Genomic DNA, 23,196 nt, shown 5'->3' with positions numbered 1-23,196 from the left:
TCAGTGTGGGTTGAGTTCCAAAAACACTGGATCCTACCTATTCCCACTTCTGGAGCTTCATATAGCAATGGCAAAAGTACATTGGATCCACTGAGAGCTGGTGTGTGGTCTTACACAAGATATACATGTGATCATTCTCTTCACCCACCCAGCCCTCCGAGGACCCTCACGATATTCCCATATGGTATGGCACTTCATAAAATGTGTCACATTACACGTGTGCTTCACCCCTGCAGGATAGACCGGTGCCTCTGCTTCACAGTAGAGACGTCAGTTAAGCCACAGCATTGGAGTTACTGGGAAGAGAGGACTCAGACAAGATGGACATCATGTTCAAAGCTTCCTCTCTGCTGCTGCTGCTCCTGACCCTGAGCCTGAATGTTCAGTTATACTCATCAGGACCAATACGTAAGCCATGTATTTCCTCTGACCTCTTTTGATATGGATATGATTGCTTCAAGCTTTGACTCAAATATCAATCATAAATAATCAAAATGAATTCCAATATGTTTCTACATACATACATACATATTACAGCATTATTTCAAAGCTACTTTATTGTATTACAAAGGAAATGCCTCTGTAGGTTATTTATAGTAGGAAAAAAGCAAATCATAAGGGCACAGTTTTTGAATAGACTTTTTACATATAATGTATATAAAATTATGTAATAGTATCTCAATGCTATTGTAGTCTGAGTAAATTTATTCATCAAATTATTCCAACTCAAATTTGTCTGTTGTAATTATTACAACTGATTTAACAGATTGCTGGAATTAAATTTCATGAATATTTGTTGATTTATGATTGTGTGGTGTCAGAATACACTGAATGTACTAATTCAGAAAAACATTACAGAGGTATATAAACATGTTTAATAATGTTAACCTGCATTTGATGTGACATAATAGGAAGACTGTGAGAGAACAGAACCTCAGAGTGGGAAAGGCAAATACTGGTTTGGACATTTTCTAGCTTATAAATAATAATTTAAAAAAAGTGCATTCAGTTTGGACACTGACCTCAGTCAAACCCACACATGGAGAATAAAACTCCTGAGCCTGATTAACAATCAAACGTATCTCAAAGTGCTTTCATGGCCTTTTCAATGACACACCTGCTCCTGTTAGCATATTACCACGTGAGACATTTGAACTAAACTTGGATCACTACACACCCTCCATGTTTGTATCAGGTCACTGGAGAGGTCCTTAACTGTTACATAATCAGCCATCGTTAAACTGAACACCATTTTTCTAGACTTACTTTGTGGGTACACGGCTGCACTTTGGCTTACTATGTGTCATGTGTCTTAGCTTTAAAAGTCAAATTAATAGACCCTCGTCTACAACATAGAGGAATATGAGAGGGCCATTGGCATTGACAGCATAGGCTTCTATGTGTAATTATTATATATTACTGAGAAACTGTAGGAATTATACTTTATCAATTAAGATAAATTATGTGAAGTCCTCATATTTATTGTTTTGATATTCCAATATATTTTAGGTAAATAAGGCTTCCTTTGTTGACTACCTTGGAGAACATATAAAATGATTATATTGCTAATGCATTGGAGAACCAGCACAAGGTTCTGGTTCTAGTACTGACTGCCTAACTTCTGTTGCAGCTGCCACAGTTGTTCAGTCTTCTGTTATTGCCGAAGAACCAGGTCCAGGTCCAGCTGAAGAAGCACCAATCCCAGTCATTCCTGTAGAGACTTCAGAAGATGGACCACAAGAAGAAAATGCAAACGAAGAAACAACTGTTGTTGAAGAGAGTGCTGGGGAAAATGCATCTTCAGAACAGGACGATGTACCGGATCCAGATCCGGCAGCAGCAATTCCCATTATTCCTGTAGGGGCTGCAGAAGATGAAGAAAATACAGAAGAAGCGGCTCCAGAGGACACGCTACCGATAGTCCCTGATGACCAGGCTGAAGTAGAACCAGGCGCTTCTCAAGAACCTCTTTCTAGTGCACCAGAAGAGGAAAAATCTGTTTTTCTTATTCCTCCAGAACCTGAGACCGAAGACTTAGTTCAAGAGGAACCTGTAGGTTTTTTTATTGAATATCCTGAAGAGGATACAGCTTTCTCAATAATCCTGGAGGATCCCACAACTAATGAGGAACCCGAAGAACCTGAGACCTATGAGGACGCTGCGGCAGAGGACACAGCACCTGCAGAGTTACTCCCAGAATCTCCAGTTGTCATCGTGCCTATCCCGATCGTCTCAGAAGAAAATGACGAAGAGGATCCTGGCACTAATGAAGAACATCTTCACAGTACACCAGAAGAGGAGGAATCTTTTGTTAATGTCCAAGCAGAACTTGAGACAGAAGAGGAAGGTCAAGAGGAAACAGCACCACAAGAAGTAGCCCTTGGAGAACCTGTTGTCGTTCTTGTGGACCCGACTAGTAAGGAACCAGCTCCAAAAGACCCAATCCTCTTAATTCACCTGGAGGACCTTGAGCAGGAGGCTCCAGAGGATGACATAGAAGAAGAAGAAGAAGAAGACAAAGAAGTTGTCCAATCAGATCCTCTTGCGGAGGAACCAGAGGAGATTCTTCCAGAGATTCTCGTTATAGCTGTCACTGAGACCCCATCTGAATCTGAGGCCACAGAGATAGTATTGGATCCAGTGGAGGAAGTCCCAGTAGCTGCAACAGAGACTGTAACTGAAGCCCCAGTTGAACCTGTCACAGCCCCTGCACCAACTGTCACTGATGCAGAGGCAGAGAGAGCTCCTGCTCCTGAAGGTGGCAATGGCACCAGCATGACAACACACACAGAGGATTTTACAGCTGCAGTCACACTGACAGCAAAAGAACCTGCGGGTAAGAATCGAATTCAAAAACATTTATGTTGGTTTATATTTGACTACAATGTTAATTCGTCTGAAAAGCTGAACCTGAAAAGTTGAACTTTTCTTCGTACTATATTCAAGCAACATTCCAGGATGCAATTATCATCACGGCATTTTGATGAAATTCCAAAAAATAGGTGGGAAAAAACCCGGGGGGCACATACAGTGTTGTAACATGTTCGTGTCTGCGTAAGAGCTCACAGTGAGAAAAGTAGAGTCATTATAAGTGTTGATTTTACTAATGACAGTTTTTGTCTCCCAGCTCAGGTTAACAGAGGGGCAGAGCTCGAAGCAGGATTTTTCACACTGACGTTTTTTATCACAATCGGATTTCTTTGAACGACTATATCCAAGAAGCTGCGGTGAATAAGAGTGAGTACTAAACTCATTTGTTTGAATCCGTGATTCATTTTCTCGCCGATTATCAAATAGTTTGGTAACAAAAATATTTCTTTTTGTTTCTTCACATCTATCAAAGTGATTCTCTGTAACATTACATCTCTTTAGTAACCATAACTGTTTAAATGTAGGATCCAGTTACTCAGTATGAAGCTGAAGACATTCTCTGGACTGATAGCATGGCCACACAACATCAACAACACTGTTGGTTGATCTGACCTTATAATTCTTTCTCCTTTTCAGGACACTGAAGTTAAGATCATCTGACAAAGCTGAGCAAGGTTCCCTGCCTCAGATCTTCACTAAAGAAAAGCCAGCTCCAAAGTTTGCACGGCCAGAATGCAACTAAAATAATGGAAACCAGTGGTGGAGGAAGAAATACTGAGATCTTCTACTTGAGAAGAAGCAACACCTTAATATAAAAATATTCCACTACAAGCAAAGGTCCTGCATTCATGTTTTACTTAAGTAGAAATATGGAAGTATTATCATTATCAGCAAAATGTACTTAAAGTATCAAAGGTAAAAATGGTAATTCGACAACAGAATGACCCCTGACGCATTAATATGTAAGAAGCATTTTCCTCTTGGTTTTTGGTGGAGCTAATCTTAACTACATATATACTACTGTGTAGTTTTCTTATAAACAGTCAGTATTTCTCAACAAAACGCATTGTGTATCCTCAAGGTCTCATTCTTTAAAAAAAAACATTTGTGAGGTTGATTTTTTATAAGTTTATGTCCATGTTTACTTCACTGCCTCCACACATTTCTACTCTTCTTTGTGGCAATCAGCAAAAAAAAAAAAAAACAGCCTGAAACCAGAGGCAGGAATGCGTCTTTGTGCAAACAAACAAACAAAAGAGGGACCTGTTTGTGAAAATATTACTCCACTGCGCTACTAGTGGTCAAAAACTCAACAGGGTACCTTTAATGTATGGCAATGCATCATGTTTTACAGACTGATTGTAGGTTTTATATGTAAAATCTTAAACTGCAAAGTAACTGCAAGTGTCAGATAAGTGTAGTGGAGTAAAAAGTACAATTTTCCCTCTGAAATGCGGTGGAGTAAAACTATATATCAAAGCACTTGACTTCAACACCGTGTCTTGACCTATGCAAGCTGTGGCATGGCTATTATAAGCAGATTATTAGCTACTTGAGAAGGTGATAACATACTAGTATAAAGGGTTGTGCATATATCAGGATGGTATAGCAGTGCTTTTTGAGGAATGCGAGCATGTGACCAACCTTACATAAGCAGGTCGTAGTTCTCCATAAAATGTGATGTGTAAGCATTTATGAATGTTGCGATTCATCTGCGTGATCATGATTTGATTTTGAAATTTATGGATGATGATAACTTTCATGCGCTTGTGATTTTCCTTGCCGAGCTCTTTGAACGCTGAGCGCAATAATGAGTAATGGTTAGTGCAGGTATAGTGAATAATTTCCTTCTTTTCTTGAGAACAGGTCAAAAATCAAACATTGTCCAGCCTTTAAATCACAAAATGTCCTTCATGCACAGCACATGTATTTCAGCTGGCCTCATGGTTCATACATGCACACATCCCACCACCACTATTAAAAAGCGCACACCTCCCACATGCTGTGTAAGAGCAAGTGGACCTATCACTTTTCCTGTTCTGTCATGCAGCATGAGACGGAGAGCTCTCCTATCAATCACACTTTGGCATGCTGCAGCACCAGCTATATGTTCACGGCTCATCCTGCACACAGTAAATATTTTTAGGATGGTAAGCGGCGCATGATGTTCCACATGAATGCTTTCAACTGTGTTCTGTACCAAACCTGCACCCAAGTGGAGAACAGCTACAACAACCTTTGTAACTGTTGCCACTTTTAATTGCACTTGTTTTAAAGAGTCTGTATGAAATAAATGCTGATTTTTTGCAAAGATTCCTGTAGAATAATTTTTATACATTTTACAAAATTTATAACATGTACGTGGCTTTTTCATGCTTTTGAAGCCTTGGCATTTCAAATACTAGCTTATCTTTTATTTATTCATAAAGTCTCATTGAAATCAAGATCTCATTTACAATAGCAATCTGAGAACAAGTTACATATATACAACATCACTAAAAGACACATAGCAGTCAGTACATGCAGAGACACAAATTGAAACAATTACAAATATTATTTAAAGTATTGACAGGTAAAGATTTGTGTAAGAAGACTGATAAAACAGCCAGGCTGATATATGGTTCAGTATTAGATTATTGCAGATATATTGGTTTCAGTGTATGCCAGCTGATAGGAACAAGAAATTCCAGGGCAGAAATGCTAAATCAGTTTTAAGTAAATTTAGTAACAGTGTCAACCATCAGTTTGTCACCACAGAATGCTGACAAGTGGATTTTTCAGAGGTATTATGTCCTGCTTAGTTTGCATCCAGCCTTGGGAGAGGGGTGCGCTCTACTCAGTGCAATTCTTAGTTAATGTTGTTTTGCCCTTTATTATGTATCAACAAGAATTAGACTGGCAGCCATCCACGTGTTGCATAATGTATTATATGTTATTTACAGTATGTGGAAGGTTTCTTTGTGGAAATGAATTCTCTGTGTTTTACTGTCACTATTTATGCGAACTTTGATGTAGTCATGATACTCATTGTCTCTTTGGAATTCAATTTTGTCTATAAAGTGACAAATACAAAGAAATCAAATATATTCACTTTAACTGAACTCTTTGTAATTAATGTTATCTTCTGGCAGCGTTGGATAGATGATAAGAGCTTTTTCAGTTCCTCTTGGTAGATCTAAATATTTCTCGCATTAGTATTTTACAGGAATCTGGCATGAAAACACTGGAGGTTGATGGACATCCTCATATGGGAGACAAGGAGTTACAGCTGTCATAAAAAGCAGAACGGCCTGTGACAGCTGTCAGCCTGATGGACATGTGAAGGTCGTCAGAGTGGAGCACGGGTGGAGGAATTTGACTTTGCTGGACCTGTGGAGAGGAAAGCTTGTGAAAAGGGGGACAGAAAAATCAACACATCTGGTTGTGGGATGCTTTAAGCGCTCGGGTCAAAGAAGCAGATGAGGTGAGTACATGAATGATCCACAGCAGGATCCCTCTTGTGTGACAGAACTACTGAGATTTGTTTGGATCAAATACAAATGGGAAAGTCAGAACAGGGGATGCAATTAATAAAGAAACCCCAGATGAGTTACCTCAGATGTACTAAACGCCACTTTTAAATGACTTACTAAGTCACGCTTGAAGAAGAAATTGTGACACAGATCCTTTCATAATCATTAAGAGGAAGAATAGTGTTTCCTCTTTTTCCTGTTTTATGCAAGAAAACACAACTACAATAGATACTCCACCACTTAGTTGTGTGGTTCCCCCTGTGCACTGTGCAGAGAGCAGATTTTCCTACAACCACACGCAGATGGCAAAAATGAAATATTTAAGTGTATCAGTCCTGTTCTACCTACTCACAGTTTGCACATCTGCAGGCAGAGACGCTCATGTGAGGCGAACACAACTTGTTCGCTGTAGCACAGCAGCCTCTAGTGGCCACAGACATCACCTGTAAGTAATGGTAAAACAGCCATGATCACCTGGCTTGCCCTTTGAGAACCAACTTAACTAATACAGCCTATAGCAGGACTGTGATTAGATGATAGAGGCCATGTGGACACTGGAGAAGAAGCCATTGCTGCTTATATTAACTAATATTTTTTTCGTCTTGAATGTACAAGATGTAAAATCTTTGTCTGAGCTGTTTTCTATGTTCCATATAATTAGAATAATATCTTGTGTTCCTCCACAGAGGCTGGGGTTTGTCATTAAAATGATATATACTGAAAGTTTGTACCATACAACATAACATTTATACTGTAGCAGCTATCCCCTCAGCAACTTACGCGACTGTGGGCAACTAACAGGACTGTTTTAAGATATTTTATTTTTATGTTTTGCATCAATGTGATGAAGTCCTTTAATTGTCATGTATTTAATTAACCAAAACAGGCAGACCTGTTTGACTATCAACAGTTTCTTATTAGATTTTCCAGAAAATGTTCTAGGCTATATCACAGCAAATATTGATTGTAAAGTTTCTCATTATGTGATGGAGGATTTTATCTATATCACCCATCCCAAGAGACGCCTTGTTTCCATTATTCCTAAAAGAAAGAAATCTACTTTCATTCACTGCACAATGTTTTCGCTGATGAAGCCAGATTAGATTTTGGATAGTAAAAGCATTTTTTCATCTATCTATGTTCATGTGACTTTTATTTCAAAAGGATAGTTACACTTGAAAAAACTTTGACAGTGTATTGTGTAGTGTATTAGCCTACTGCTGAAGTTGTGAAAGATCTCTTGCTTCTTTCTTTTTTTGTGACGTGTACTGTCACACCATGTAAATTTTACTTTCAAAATAAACTTGTAGCTGCTTAAAAAGTTATTTTTGTGAGGAAAAAAAGATCACATATAGGGCATAATTTTCTGATCAACCTCTCATTTATTTTGAAATTACTCACTTGAAATCCGGTCCTAGATTCCCACCGAATCAGCTGTGTAATAATAATTATGAGAGAAAATCATTTTAATTCAAGAATATTAAAGTTTGGGGCATTTTACCACCAAATAACACTTTTATCCTGCATTTACCTGCTTTTACTGAGTTCTTCTGAGCTATTCATGGATGCACAGATGGCACCAGCCCACAGGCCCATTATGCTCACACATGAATCTGAGCAAGGCACTTAATTGGCATGGTTTCATGTTAGGCTGCAGTGTGGACAGGACCTGACTCTGAACCACTGCCTGCAGGAGAGGAGACCAAGGAGCCTTGGCGTCTACAAAAACCTCCTTGCGTGCAGACTGACTTGAACATCATTATTGCCCCATCACTGCATATCTGTGTGTGTGTGTGTGTGTCTGTCTGTCTCTGTCTGTGTGCGTGCGTGTGTGCACGGGTCTGACAGGCTGCCTCTCCCAACTCCACCACACCACGAACCGAGTTACTGAGGAGGCTTTCGACTCAAGCCTCCATCCGCCATTTTCAGCAGATTGAAAGCAGGTAGAGCACAAACATCACAAGTCCCCGGTCAAACAAAGCAGGTAAGTGCGCGTAATGAGTAGCCTAAACCCAAAATAAGCCACCCAGCGACAGGCAACATTGAGGGAGGGGGGGAAAAAAGAAGCTCCAAGCACCTTAGCTCCGGCCAGCATCGGGAAGAATAAGGAGAGCGGGCGGTTTGCCTACAAGGGTAACAATAAACTGCATCCTTCAGGCGCTGCACGGTGTACAGATCCGTCTATTTTACTTGTGTTTGGCAACTTTTCTTTGATGAGCAGAGGCTGAACGCTTTAAAATCCGCACACGCCCACATTAAAATCTCCTGCTCCGTTTGTTGCTTGAACTTCAGCAGGGAGGGATTTAAAAATGTCTGATCACAACTCCAGCACCAAGTGGGTTATAGCAAAGAAAAATCATGTGAACCTAAATGAACTGGACAACAAAAAAAAAGTTCATGCATTTTTATTTAATAGGGTGTGAAAGAGCCTAGGTTTGACAATAAGGGTTATTGTCTCCGCCACGCCATTTATCTGCCTCTGAGATAATATTAACAGCACATCATCAAGTCTGTCAGGTGAGAATATTTGCTATTGTGGGAGTTGTATGGTTTTTTTTTGTTTTTTATGAATTCACATTGCTGTGTGAGCCTAGCCTCGCAACACATGGGTCAGCAGCTTATTGTGCTCCTTAACAATTGGCTTTTCTGCCAGTTGGGACAAAAAGCAAGTTACTAAAGCATAGCAAGTGCTTGTGATGGCAACATTTTGAATACTCGGTATATCTGTAAATGCAATAAAGTTGAAAGTGGACTGATCCGTTTGTCAATGACCAAAAACTAATTGGCAACTACTCTCATTATGCATTAATTGTTTGAGCCATTTTCTAGGGAAATATTCACTGGGTCCAGCTGCTCAGACGTGTGGGTTTACTGCTTTTCTCTGCTTTTATATGATTATAAATGGAGTATCTTTTAAGTTTTGGGCTGTTGGTCTGACAAACAAGCAATTTGAAGGCCTCACCTTGGACTCTCGGAAGTTGTGATGAGCATTTTTCATTTCATTAGTTGAAGCTTTAAAAATCAGCCCGTGTTCATTTATAGGCTACTCTTGAAATGAATGAGTGGCTTCAAACTGGTTTGTATCATAGGCCGACTAGGGAGAATGAAATACATTCAATATGCTGTCTACCTGCGGTTAAATTTACATGTCACAACCTGCTGTCCTTGAGGGCACAGCGGCCTCTTGTCGTGAACCAGGACCACTATGGAAATAAGTCATAGCAGAGTTTTGTTTTCATCTGGTGTCATGTTTCATTTTACAAAGGAAACTAGTATTGGAAGGATGGCGTGTTGCTTTCGCTTATATACAGTTGACCTCTTTGTAATGAATTCACTTTGATGATGTCCGTCCATCCATTTCTTAATATACTCAATATTTACAGCATTATCACATGAACTGTATATTTACAGTCCACGTGATAACACTGCACTGAGACTCTGTGCCTGCTGTCTTGTGGAAACCCACCTGAACAGGTAAAGTCTCCTCATCTTTAAAACTGAAGATAAATTTAAAGATGCAGTTTTTTTTTTTTTTTTTAAACATGTCATAGATAATTGTATTTGACATTTTCACAGTGATACCTCTTGATAACAAATGAAATCTGCTATCTCTCATGTATTGTAGGTCATGGCTATCACTGGAGGGACAGTGGAAACTCTGGATGAAATTCCAGCCCACATGTGGAAGGGTTTGCCTGAAAGTTTGAGCCTCAGACCTTCTGCTATAAATCAAAGCCGCATCGGTGAGTTAAAAAAAGTGTGTCCGCTCTGTTCAGAGAACTGCAACAGCAACATCTTTTTAACAGCTTACATGCTGATTTCCATATGCAATTCATGAGTTGTACATCTCTGAAACTGACTGTCTGCAACCTGAGATGCTGGACCACAGTGAGACCAAGCGATATGGAAAAACTGAAGAGATTCAGTTGATTTTTTAAAAATTTATTTATTTATTTTTAACAATTTTGAAGCTCAATATTTTCAACAGGAGGGAAATCTGAATGTCAGTCATGTTCAGTTTTTGGTAACATAGTCGGAAATGTGTAAACATTATGTTTATTATTGAAGTCATAGTTAAAGGTGATGTTGTACTGGACTATGTTATATTGAGAGGTGTTTCTAATTAGGCTGTACGGGTGTACCTTATAAAGTGGACACTGAGTGTATGTGTGAACAAGAAAATGAAAGATAAAATATTGAAGTAGACTTTTTGCCTAGAAATTGACATCAAACTTGGGGCAAATACAATAAAGAAGAAAATGATAAGACAGAACTAATAAATAAACATACAAATAAACAAACAATCAATTTTGAGTTGCTGTTTAAAAGCAGCCAGTGATATTTTAGTAAACTTAGTAAACTGAACTTAAACTTCAAATTTAGCAGGGCTTTTACTAATCCATCGCATCATTGATTTAATCCATTAATCATTTAAATAGGAAAAACTAAAATAATGATACTTTTAACCTTGACCTCCTGTCAAACAAAATACTCCGTCTTATCACACAGTGTTGTAAATATTAAGATTTAGACAAGTTGTTGTATACACAGAGGTATGGTGTTGAATCAGTCTTGAACAATCTGTAATTATTACATCAAGGTTTATTTTATACATCATCACGATAATCCTTGAGTCTCAGGATCCTCGAGGATGTGTGTCAGAACCACGTTGTCAGACAGTCTCTCCTAGAAGACATTCATAGTGTTGTTCAAATGAAAAGTTAAAGTGAAAGAACTAGTTCTATCAGGACTGAAAAAGGAGATCACAGCTGGTTCACAGAGCTGCTCAATTGCAGCACGAAGTGGTTGTGAATTTTGGATTGTCTGTTTTGGGAACACCCCCCCCCCCCCCCCCCCCAAAAAAAAAAAAAAAAAAATCCAACATCACAAAGGTTTCAGGGGGAGGGGGTTTCTGAAGCTGTCCAACAAGATGTTCCGGTGAAGCACACTGGCAGATCGAGGTTACTCTTGACTGATGCCTCCATGATAATCTCATAAATGTGATAATTCAAATTCATCAAGAATCTTTCAACGTATGAATTAAAAGTTGTCATATAGTTTCTGTAACAAGTCACAGCACAAAATATATTTCTTCAGGCTCCACTCTTTAAATGTTGCTACCAACTGTACATAAGCGGATACAAATTTCATCACATTTAGTGAGGAAAATATAAAATCTGAAAGGTATGTGATGTTTTTCCTCATTTTTATTTTCAGGTGTCTGGGCCACTCGGGTCATTCCTAAGGGCAAGAGGTTTGGGCCATTTGTTGGAGAGAAGAAAAAAAGGTCCCAGGTGACCAGTAATGTTTACATGTGGGAGGTACGTTACAGGCTGCTCTGTTGGCTCCTTTCTCTAAAACACTCACCTCCTTCTTTGTGGTAGTCACTGCATAGCTGAAACGAGCCCAACTACATTCTCTATCAGTATAGAGTTTGTACTGAAGCTATAAAGCTGTGCGTCAGCTCTTAAAACCCTACAATAAATGAACGCAATCATATGGAGTTTTTAAGGCACAACAGTGTGTTGTGGCACACTGTGACAAATGTTTCAGCTTCCACTTCAACAGGGGTGACCCCATTGAGTGCTCCTTTTCAGATTTTCTAAATAGATGTATATATGCATACACATGTTTTTTTTTTTTTTGTTTTTTTTTACAACATCCTCTTTGTACCTATGTCCTGTAGGTTTATTTCCCAGCGCGAGGCTGGATGTGTGTTGATGCCACAGACCCCATGAAGGGGAACTGGCTGCGATATGTGAACTGGGCGCGCTCCAGTGAAGAGCAGAATCTTTTTCCATTGGAGATCAACAGAGCCATTTACTACAAAGTTTTAAGGGTAAGCTAAACATAAATTCATAAAGCCTGACAGGTCACACATCCAGTGTTACATGCACAGAAATATGGATATATGAATAAGTAGATGACTGAAAAAGTCTTCTGGCTTGGATTGCAACATTGTTATGATATGAGAACCACAATTACATCAGATTATATACATTATATCAGTATTTCTAAGTATTAATAAAAAATCAATTTAGTATCTTTGATTCTACTCTACTACTTTCAGACTAAAAAACATTGCATTTATTTGACGGAGCAATTACTAGTTACATTGCTTCAGAAAGAGATGAACTTACGAAATACAATTCATTTTTATAGAGTAAACTTCCTAATGGTAGCCTATATGAAATAGCTAGAACCATCTTGACCAGCTACAGCAGAAAGCTGCACTGATGCATCAGTATAATAATTTAAGTATCATAACAATAAATCACTCTGACCTGCAGAAACAGTATTTTTATTTTGATAGTTTAAATACATTTTTCTGACAATACCTAACTTGTTGTACTTGAATAAGATTCTCATACATGCATCATTTCGAAATGACTAACAGTGAAGTGTGACTTGAAATCTAACAGCCATTGTTAATTATGCAAATCTAAGAACTGGTTTAACTGAGTCACGGTAACTACATCCCTGTTACAGTGGATGTAATACTTTCAAAATACTATACAAAGTTTGCACCATTAGAGAATATACTGCAGCAGACTATGATAAAAACACTGTCAAATTCCATACACCCACTAGACAGATTAGATGCACAGTGGCCCAAATATCCCCCTTGCCGGGCTGTGATTGGTGGCCGACCTCATCTCTCATTGTTGCAGCCTATCGGGCCGGGAGAGGAGTTGCTGGTGTGGTACACAGTGAAAGACAACCCTGAGATAACAGCTGCACTGGAGGAAGAAAGAGCCAGCAGTCTGAGCAGGAAAAATTCACCCAGGGCGAAGCGAGGTGAGGCCTTACTCTTATCCATGATGACATTTGTGCTCGGTTTTATCCTTGGACCTGTGCGGTGCACACATGCCACGCGAAGTCAGCCACGAGTTGATTTTCTTTGCAGCCCAGTCGAAGTTGTGTCTGGCGAGCTAGCTAGCTACAAATGAAGGAAGGCTAGTGGAAGCTAACGTTAACGGTTGCGATGTGTGGGGCTTCTCTCCACTTTTATACCCGACCTAAAACTCGTCGCTGCGAGCCGATTCAGCTGCAAATAACGACCAGTGAGCCAATTCGTTTGCCGTTAAATATCCTGTTCAGCAGTTACAAGAGCATCTGGGCAACTTTTTAGCAGCTTTTCCTCCTCCTGTGGGTCCTGACGTTGTCGAGGATGTGACCTTCCTTGAGTTCCTAAAGCATGAAAGCCATCCATCTGCGAGCCTGTCTACTTGATGATGGCCTAGCAGGGTAGCTAACTAGCTGGCTGCCTTATTCAACTACAGGCTAATTAAAGTCCAGGTATTGGATAACAACCTACAATATAGTTGTTACATATTGTGGAGAGTGTTTAAAATTACCCTTCACGTCGATTTGGGTCCAGAATAACCAGTTCATCGAGTTGTCAGACTTGGTGTTGCATGCTAGCATGAGGCTAAACGGCTAAGTCTGAACACACGGACATCTCCGTGTACAGGAACAGATGGTAAACTGTCTGGACTAAATTATTATAAAAAATATATTAAATTACTAAGGTGGAAAGATGGTTAACACTCTGTTACAAATTGTAACTGGTCGTTCAGGTGTATCGGACTGGTTTGATTGAGCATTAACGTTTCGTGACTTCAGACATCAAAACCTAAAAATAACACCACAGAAACGTCATTTAGTTAACCTTTTAATAGATTTTTGAATAAAGCATTAATAAACTAATACATACCTCTGATAACGTGATGAATGTGCTATCATCTGAGCTCCTTATTTTGTAATAAACGCATTATATTTGTCCATATGATGTGGACATAGTGTTTCCAAAAAAACAATTAGATTATGTGGTTAATTCAATGCAGGACCAAGAAGAAACGGGTAAAGTGATTCAATATATACATGTTCTTATCTATTGTGGTCTGATTTTGATATAGTTCTGGCTTCACGTATTTATCTTGGGGGTTAAGGGGCATTGTGTCATGTGCTGTATTGCATGATCCTGATCATGATAAATCCCGCTGAAAATGTAATAGACCAAGAATAAAATAGCCCCTGTGTAGTTATTATGTCATTCAGATGTTTGTCAAGGCCATTTACAGACTCTGACTATTAAGATGTAATTACATCAACACTGAATGTAGGCAACATACAGAAAGTCACATCCGTCCTTATAACTCCTCAAATGTCAGTGAAATGAGGTAGAAAACTAAATTTGAAAGCTGCAGCACCTGAAGTTTTATGTCCTTTATTTTACAGGGTTGTTGATAAATGAGCTCTGTGTTATTTCTTGTGAGAAGAAGCCATTTCATTTTCTGTCTAACCCTACAGACAGTAGCCTGTAGGACATCATCTCTGTACCACAGTGTAGTGGCTTCTGGCAGGCACGTAGTTACTGTACTGCATAGTCAACCTGGATGAAGTTAGCCGGCCTATCCTGTTAGTTTCATTTTAATATCAAACATCCTGCATGTTACCTAAGCAATCTATGCCAGAGTTGGTGTAGGTGTTGGCTCAGTGAGTGCTGGATATAAAAAAAGATAATGACAGAAAAGGCTAGGAATATGAAATGCCAGTGCCCTAAGATTATTAAACATGTTTGCCTAGTTATGTTGCTGCTGTAGATTTTGCAGAATGCCTCTGACCATGCTGGTCAGATGACCGACCTGCAGCATTTGTTTCTCTGGTATGAATTAGGCTTTGTAGGCCAGGTCAGGTGACCTTGTTGACACACTCCTATGATGGGGACGTGCCAGGGAAGCCTCTTGAGTTAGACAAGGCTTAGAAAATTCAAACTAGTGTCAGGTTAGCAATTGCCTGGGACTCAAATTATCTTGCGTATCAGTTGTCTTATTAATTACTGATGCATGCAGTGCATAACTATGAATAATATGTGCTGCTGCTTAAGGATATTCCGCAAGGTTAGTTCATACATTTCAATTGGAATTTTAAAGCAGTAACTTGTAAGTTTTCTTAATACCCTTTTTACTAATTTGCTGTAGTAAACTGAGCACATGAGGTGAAAAAGTAAAATTGAATTAATCATCTTATTGACCATAGGTTTCATGGGCCTTTTAATTATCTTACAAATCTTGTTGATCCTTTTTTAGGTCATGGTGAAAACTTTTTATCTCTACAGAATTATTTTCCCAGGAGCAAGTGTGCCCTGTTACCTGATTAAAGGTTATTTGATCACTAGAATTAGTTTGACATATAATCAAACCCTGCTATTTGACCAGTAATGTATTTTTAACCACTCTACGGTTATTTTAGGAGAAATTTTATTTTATAAATGGATATTTAACATATTATTAACATGATGAAGTGACTTTTTTTTTTTCATCAAGCCTGATACAAAGTGATGTGTGTGTTTGTACTGACAGCCAGAAGAAAGCTGCTGGAGAGAGCCAGACAGTCTGGTTTGGGTGGATTCAAGAAAACAAGTGGAACCAAACCTACTGTCAAAGAGATGTGGGATGGGGAAGAAGGTAAGTTGATTTACTGTCATGATTAATCAGTGTAATTTAATGTATTTTCGAGCACTCTTCAATTGAACATGTCTTAAGTAGCACAAATTGCTATTCGTGATTATTTAACAGGTCTGAAGGAGGAGGAAGATGAGAGGCCAACAGCCTTAGGGACCTCGCAGGAACTCGAGGAAACACATCCCATGGGAAGCACTGACCATAAAGATGTACAATATATATCACCAGGATTAATGGACAGGGGAAATGGAGAGGAGGAGGAGGAAGAAGAAGATGAAGAGGAGGAGGATGCAGATGATTTGATGGATCCAATTGAGGTACAGCAGCAAACTGCTCAGCATTCACCTGCAGCTAATTCCATCCAAAATAAGCAGCCTGGGCCGTCGCTGACTTGTGGTGAAGAAAGCCATAAGGATTCGGAGCTAAAATTACAGTCTTCCTCATTTAGAGGGCAAGAACCAGAGGTCGATCCCGATCCTGATCTTGACCTTGACCCTGACCCTGATGGTGACCTTGAAAGTGATCCTCATGGAGAGTCATATCCCTGTCAGCACTGTGAACGTCACTTCTCCACCAGACAGGGTCTGGAGCGTCATATACACATTCATGCCATCACCAACCAGCAAACACAACTGTTTAAGTGCCGGTACTGCAATAAGTCCTTTGGCTCACAGGTGGGGCGGCGCCGGCATGAGAGAAGGCATGAGAGTGGGCTTAAGAAAAGGCCTGGCTCTCTGGCTGGAACTGCCAGTTTACTCGGTCCCATGGTGCAGACTGACGGCTCAAGTCCTGACTGCACCAGCCCAACTAGTCATTATATAGCAATAGGGTCCCAGTTTACTGGTGGAGCTCTGCACAACTCTGAGATGCAGAGAAAGGAGTTGGGGCCCCATGCTGACCGTCCCTTTATATTGGATGAAAATGGGGAGTCAAAGGAACTCCATCCTTGCAAGTATTGCAGTAAAGCTTTTGGCACACATACCAACATGCGGCGACACCAACGCAGAATACATGAACGGCACTTGTTACCCAAGGGAGTTCGCAGGAAAGGAATGCTGCTGCAAGAGGCATCAGCACAGCAACAGCAGCAACCTGATGAGTCCCCCAGCACCAGCCCTCCACCCGTCTATGTGCCCAGTGCGGACACAGAAGATGAGGCGGACCGAGACGATTACGCAGTTGACATATCCAAAAACATCTCTGAGAACCTGAGCTTCTACATTGATGGCAAAATTGTGTCCAGCAGTTCAGTGAGCAGCTGTGAGGTGATAGAGGTGGACTCAAGATCTGCAGCTTTGTTTGGTCTGGACACGGTCATAATCAGCCCGAATCAGATCGGTCAAGCACTCAAGGTGGAGGGGAGAACTAGTGCTGCAAAGCAAGTCTCCAACATCGGTCAGTCAGCAGCAAAGAGGAGGACATCTACACCCCCATTTGTTCCCAGCCTTAAAGTGGAGACAGAATCAGCATCTTTCACAGCCTCTTCGTCATCTTCATCATCCTCTACGTCCTCCTCATCTAACTTGCTAGTGGGAGGACTGTTCCAACAAGCCACAGATTCATCAGCGTTTCAAAGAGAGAAAACTGTTTATCTCTCACCTAAGCTCAAACAGCTCCTTCAGACACAAGATATTCAGAAATCCACCATTACCCTGATAACAGAAAGCCATAGACTGGCCTCCCCGCTGTCAGTCACACCGCTGCAAGGGGCTTCAGGCAGGTTTAAAAGAAGAACTGGTTCTCCCCCATCGTCTCCGCAGCTCAGTCCTACTTGTAAAACGGAGAGCTGTAAAGCTGAGGTGGCAAGCTCATACACCCTTAAGGTGCCAAAGGTGGAAAGCCATAGTGCATCACCTCCTGGGAGCCTACTGGATAAAGATGATGGGGATACCCTAAGCCCTTCTGGAAATAATATGCATAGCCAAACTTCTTCTAGTAGCGGAGGAAATTCCTGTAATCAACAGCCCTTGGATCTGTCAAACTCTGTCAGCAGGAAAAGTGACAGCTTGAACAAGGTGGTCGGGGATTCAGCTCTTGATTTAAGCTTGCATCGTAAGAGCACCAACGAGCCTGAATCAAAGGGAAGTCCAGCGCCACAGCCCTTAATTAAAAAGAGAAAGCCTAACACCAGCATGCTTGAAAAAGTGCTAATGAATGAGTATGTAGGTCTAACTTTGCCAGGAGAGGAGGGCCCCTCAGTCTTAGCAAACCTAAGTCTTTTCCATTCTCGCTCTCCAAATGTTGCATCAGAGTCTGCCCACCCCTCTCCGCCCTCTTTGACCCCTGTCACCATGAACCCGTCTTCACCCGGTACCTCTAGTGTGACATCCCCGACACCGCCTCCCCCTGTACTACCTACCATACCATCACCACTGGCTATGCCTAGCTCTCCTCTCTCTCAGCCTTCTGACTCATCTGCACTGAGACCTCTTCCTGTCCTCTCGCCAAAAATGTCTCCAAGATCAGATGAACACAAACCCCTGTCAGACTCCGAGGAGATTTCGTCAGCTGACGAAAACAAAGATGAGGAAGAGGATCACATCTCTGAGCCGATGGACTCCTCCAGCACTCTTAAAGACCCCCTTAATTGTTCAACACCAAGCTCTCCTGAGCCTGCATCAGTAGATCAGCACGCTACAGAAGATGTTTCTGTGACCACGACTTGCAACAGTCTGCTAAATGGAAAATTGAACCAAGACCTTGACTCAAAAACCGAGAAATTTTTGAAATCTGACTTTGCTGCTCTCCCACCCCAACCAGAATCCTCATCTTGTTCCCCATCCCCTCCTCCTGCATCACATAATCCATCCCCATCACCCGTTCCACAATCCCTCCATCAGATTAAGATAAAAGAAGAGCCTCAGCACTGCATAGACAAATTGTCAGTTATGAATCATGCGCCTCAGGATGGTGTTGACACTTCACCTCAGCCTGCTGCTCTTGATAAACCGTCTGATAAATCCTCTGCAGTAGAGGAAGTTGACTCAACATACTGCAAGACTTTTGTGTGTAATGTCTGTGAGGAGCCATTCAACTCCATCAAAGAGCTCAGTGGACATATCATAGATCACGCTGCAGACTGGCCCTTCAAGTGTGAATTCTGTGTGCAGCTATTTGGTGACGCACCCGCCCTGCTGGCTCACCGGACAACACTACACGGAGTGGGCAGGATCTTTGTGTGCTCCGTTTGTTCCAAAGAGTTTGCCTTTCTCTGTAACCTCCAGCAGCACCAAAAGGATCTGCATCCAAATGAGACATGTTCAAATACTACTGTAGAGAGCGGCAAGCTCAGGCCACAAAATTACACAGATCCATCCAGAGCCAAAGAGGAAAGCAGTCCCTCAACACCAGCACCAGAGATGACTGATGACCCTGCTCAGCACAATGACTCTGATTTAGCAAAAGAAGAACCTGATGTTAATGGAAATCATGCAGAGGATGGAGCAGAGGACCCCAATGAGGAGTTATACACTACAATAAAGATCATGGCCTCAGAAGGAGGGAAGCCTAAAGGCCCTGATGTTCGCCTCGGCATTAATCAACACTACCCCAGTTATAAACCACCCCCTTTCCCTTATCATAGCCGTTCCCATGCTGGCTCTGTGGCCTCGGCTACTAACTTCACCACCCACAACATACCACAAACTTTCAGCACTGCCATTCGCTGCACCAAGTGTGGCAACAGCTTTGACAACATGCCTGAACTGCACAAGCACATTTTGGCCTGTGCCAATGCTAGTGATAAGAAGCGTTACACTCCCAAGAAAAACCCCATCCCCCTCAAGCAAATAGTGAAGAGCCCGAATGGAGTCGTGTCACCCACAGCAGCCACTGCAGGCCAGAGTGCTTTCCGTAGAATGGGTCAGCCAAAGAGACTTAACTTTAATCAAGATACTGGTAAAACAAGAATGAGTGCCCTCAGTAAGAAGAAAAACCAGCTGGTCCAGAGGGCAATTTCACATAGAAATAAAGCCGCCACTACTGCAAAGAAGGCTACCGTTAAAGTTGAAGAAGAGCAGCCCTCTAATGTCTGCCCCCACTGCAGCCGGGAGTTTACTTATCCTGCAAGTCTCAGTAAACATATGGCAGTCAGCTGTCCTAAGAAGCCTGTTGTGAAAAAGGGCAAAAAAGGTCTAGCAGAGGTGAAAAAAGAGGCAGGGTCTGTGGTAGATAAAAACGTAAACCTTCGGAAGAAAGCTTCAGACTGTGAAATACAGCAGACAGAGTTGGAGCCTAAACCCCTGGGAAAGACTCGAGCTCGTAGCTCTGGTGCAGCAGACCCTGAACCCTCCCTGGCAAGCAAAGGAAAATACGCTGCTACTCTTGGCCGACTAAAGAGGCCTGCTTCGTTCCCAACCCCAGTTTCTGCTAGCAAAAAAACTAAGAAGAGCCAAGTTCAGTCTCTACCTCCCACCCTGTCATCCCCGGACACTCCCAGTGACACTGCACAACAACGGCCAGCCATGAGAATGCAGCGTATGGGTAAGGAGGCAGCACCCAAGAGATTAGCAGAGGCCAAATCACCACCACCACAGCTGAAGAAAGAGGAGCGGTTCTCCCTGCGAACAAGGGAGAGAGTTGGTGGTCCGGTCACCAGGAGCTTACAAATGGCCAGTGCAGCTCCTTCTGCTGAGGTTAAAACTGAGGAACCACCAATTCAAGAGCCAAGAGAGACTCAGGTGAGATAGAGACCATTTTCTCATCTTCACTAGCATATTTTGGTCACAAGTGTAACAACCAAATTTTAGGGACATGTTGCTTATCATTGTCCAATAAAAACCATGTTTCTTTAAAACTGTTCAGGTTTTCAGTAAACAATTAAAAACGTAGCTGTAAAACAAGGCAGTTTTACTTGGCTCATGAAACATTTTGAAGATGCCTGTTTTTCACAGGGCAGCAACAATTCAAAGAACTGAATTTGGCTGATACATTATCAGATTTTTTTTTCAGAGTTATTTTCATTTTATTTTAGATTTTACTGCCAATATTTTTTTGATTAATCATTAGGTTTATAAAACATCAGAAAACAACGAAAAATTCCCATCACAATCGACTGGAGCCTGAGGTGATGGGATTAAAATGTCTTGTTTCGTCCAAACAACAGTCCAAAACTCAGATATGAAAAGCAGAAAATATGTGGCATTTCTGTTCAAAATCCTTTTCACTTAATCCATTAACAATTGATTGATTTAATCAAAAATGATCAAATTGTTGACAATTAATTTTCTCTGTCACTTACTTATTTGATCAAGTGATCATTACAGTTCTGTATTGTTCATCTGTGTTTGTCCTTTGTGTTACAGGAGGTGCTGATGAAGTGAGCCATTTGGACTTTGTTGAACTTTTCCTGGGAATATGGTGCTCACCTTCTCAGGCAACGCTCTGGACTAATCAAGGCACTGACAGCACCTGAGGTCGACCTCTTGTGGTGGGCTTCTTCACTCAAAACAAGTGAAGTTTGCTTGTCTCAGCTGCCTTTGCTGGATTTAAGGAGGGAACTCTCTTTATCTTCCATCTATCTTGTGAACTGAACTGAGCCTCGATTTTAGCCAGCCTTGCAAAAAAAAGAAAAAGAAAAAAAAGAAATAAGAAACTGTAAATGACATTGAGTTAATATATACACTATGTGTCATTACTTGACCCAAAACAGTAACATTAGGGCTCCGTTATTTTGGAAAGCTGATATATTGCAAATGGCAATCACGTATCAGTTAGGGTTAGGGACACTTGTTTATTCTTTCGTTCCTTATTTTCCCCCTTTGGTTGTTTAGACTTTTGGATGTTTCCAGAGTCTCTTAATGCATGTGCTGAATAGAGTATGAACTAGATTAAGCCAATTTCCATGTCTCCCAATGGGCACCTACTTCAGTTTATACATGATTTGCAAAGTATGTATGTTTGATTTAAATTTCTGTAGTCATTATATTGTAGAATATATGTTATTGGTGTATGTTTTTTTTTTTTTTTGTTTGGGAAACAAAAATGAAAATGGCAGTTGTTTACTGCAACAATTGGTCCTCAGGAACACTGTATATGTGTGTGGTAAGTATGTGAATGGTTATGGTTGGATGTGTGGCCTGACAGCTATTCCTTTGGTCTAAATCTCAAGTATGTTTCATGTTTTTACTTGCTTTCTCTGTTTTTTGTTTTGTTTATCTGACATTAGCAAGTAATTCCAATTGTAAAATGATGGGAATTATGTGTAAACTCCTTAAAATAATGTTGACCTTGAAAATAATTTTTAATATCACTCATACAGCCCAGTGTTCTGACAGCACTTTAAAACAAACTGCCAAAATTTCTAGCTGGATCAGTAAGATTGACTCAATTAAACAGTGAATAATGGAATGTATTCAGGTCTGTTGCACTTTGCAGACACTGGTAATTTGCACCAAATTGGTGCAAATCATTCATCTAGTCTCAAATACTACTTTTACAGCGTTTCTATCAGCAAATCACTAAATTGGTTGTCTCCATTAAGCAATTTGATAAATGAAAATGACACATGAACCAGTTTCTATGGCCAAAATGCATGATAATGACTCAGATCCTAGAAGAAAAGTTGAATGCTTCATTATTTTTTTTTTTATTTTATCCGTTCGAAGTGGACTTGTGAAAAGTTGCTTCATGTGTCGATTTTCTTACAAGAGCAATGCCGCAGTAATGTAATTGAATGATTTTTCTTCCGAAGACAAAAGTCATCTTTGTTTCAGTGAGTCGATATATTTGGTCAGACTGTACATGATGAAAACGTTGCTAAGTCCCTGCCAATGAAAAGCTTTTTATTTTTAGTTTTATAGTCTCTCCAGTGCTGACCCCACTTCTTCAGTCTTGACCATATTCCTTGTACCACAGAGACACACACACAGGCAGTGCTTAAACGCTTGTAGCATGTTATGGGAAAATAAATTGAACAATATGATTTGAAGCTAATTTATACTTCCACGAGAAAATTTCATGTTTTGCCTTTCAGCATCAAGATTATGTATTTAAGGATGAACAAAGACAAAAATCCCGAATGACCTCAAGTAAGACATTACTGTAATTGACATAATAAAAAACAAAAAAGTTTTTCAATTTGTGTAAAGCTTTTATTGTTTTTGCTTACAGGGTTCCCAGTTATACCCAGCTCTGCAAGATGTGAGTATAAACAGATAGTATAGACAGGTAATGGCTGGAAATTGTCCTTTAATATTGATCCAATTTAACGCTTGAAGACCGTTTTCACCCGTTAGATTTGTATCCTTTTTTCGTAATGGAGTTTTCAAGTTCATGATTTAATGTGCCCCTTATCATAGTTTACTGGTCATGTAAAACTAGAGAGAGAATGAGATTAATTTTTCTCA

At 40.5% G+C, this 23,196-nt stretch overlaps 2 protein-coding genes across 2 annotated transcripts; both read left to right on the top strand.

Moving 5' to 3' along the window:
- The first annotated feature begins 51 nt into the window (after positions 1 to 51).
- Positions 52 to 5,184, top strand: LOC130178628 (cell surface glycoprotein 1-like). Its single transcript, XM_056391024.1, has 4 exons — positions 52 to 408; positions 1,631 to 2,836; positions 3,128 to 3,237; positions 3,508 to 5,184. Exons 1-3 carry the CDS (start codon positions 321 to 323, stop codon positions 3,202 to 3,204), a joined length of 1,371 nt encoding a protein of 456 aa, XP_056246999.1. The 5' UTR covers positions 52 to 320; the 3' UTR covers positions 3,205 to 3,237; positions 3,508 to 5,184.
- A 3,057-nt stretch (positions 5,185 to 8,241) lies between these two features.
- Positions 8,242 to 22,927, top strand: prdm2b (PR domain containing 2, with ZNF domain b). Its single transcript, XM_056398345.1, has 8 exons — positions 8,242 to 8,367; positions 10,009 to 10,126; positions 11,601 to 11,704; positions 12,070 to 12,222; positions 13,055 to 13,181; positions 15,749 to 15,853; positions 15,965 to 20,529; positions 21,154 to 22,927. Exons 2-8 carry the CDS (start codon positions 10,012 to 10,014, stop codon positions 21,169 to 21,171), a joined length of 5,187 nt encoding a protein of 1,728 aa, XP_056254320.1. The 5' UTR covers positions 8,242 to 8,367; positions 10,009 to 10,011; the 3' UTR covers positions 21,172 to 22,927.
- The last annotated feature ends 269 nt before the right edge of the window (positions 22,928 to 23,196 follow it).

Source organism: Seriola aureovittata, chromosome 2 (genome assembly GCF_021018895.1).
Source record: "Seriola aureovittata isolate HTS-2021-v1 ecotype China chromosome 2, ASM2101889v1, whole genome shotgun sequence".
Classification (NCBI taxonomy): Eukaryota; Metazoa; Chordata; class Actinopteri; order Carangiformes; family Carangidae; genus Seriola; species Seriola aureovittata.
The sequence above is the reverse complement of the archived record's forward strand: the minus strand, read 5'-3'. Positions and strand labels throughout refer to the sequence as shown.

What these genes read in the sequence shown, in the direction of transcription:
- LOC130178628 (XM_056391024.1), top strand. Translation starts at nt 321, where the DNA reads ATGGACATCATGTTCAAAGCTTCCTCTCTGCTGCTGCTGCTCCTGACC. An exon ending in ATACTCATCAGGACCAATAC is followed by an intron (nt 409 to 1,630) that starts GTAAGCCATGTA and finishes CTTCTGTTGCAG; the next exon opens with CTGCCACAGTTGTTCAGTCT. An exon ending in GACAGCAAAAGAACCTGCGG is followed by an intron (nt 2,837 to 3,127) that starts GTAAGAATCGAA and finishes TTTGTCTCCCAG; the next exon opens with CTCAGGTTAACAGAGGGGCA.
- prdm2b (XM_056398345.1), top strand. Translation starts at nt 10,012, where the DNA reads ATGGCTATCACTGGAGGGACAGTGGAAACTCTGGATGAAATTCCAGCC. An exon ending in GTAATGTTTACATGTGGGAG is followed by an intron (nt 11,705 to 12,069) that starts GTACGTTACAGG and finishes TATGTCCTGTAG; the next exon opens with GTTTATTTCCCAGCGCGAGG. An exon ending in TTCACCCAGGGCGAAGCGAG is followed by an intron (nt 13,182 to 15,748) that starts GTGAGGCCTTAC and finishes TTGTACTGACAG; the next exon opens with CCAGAAGAAAGCTGCTGGAG.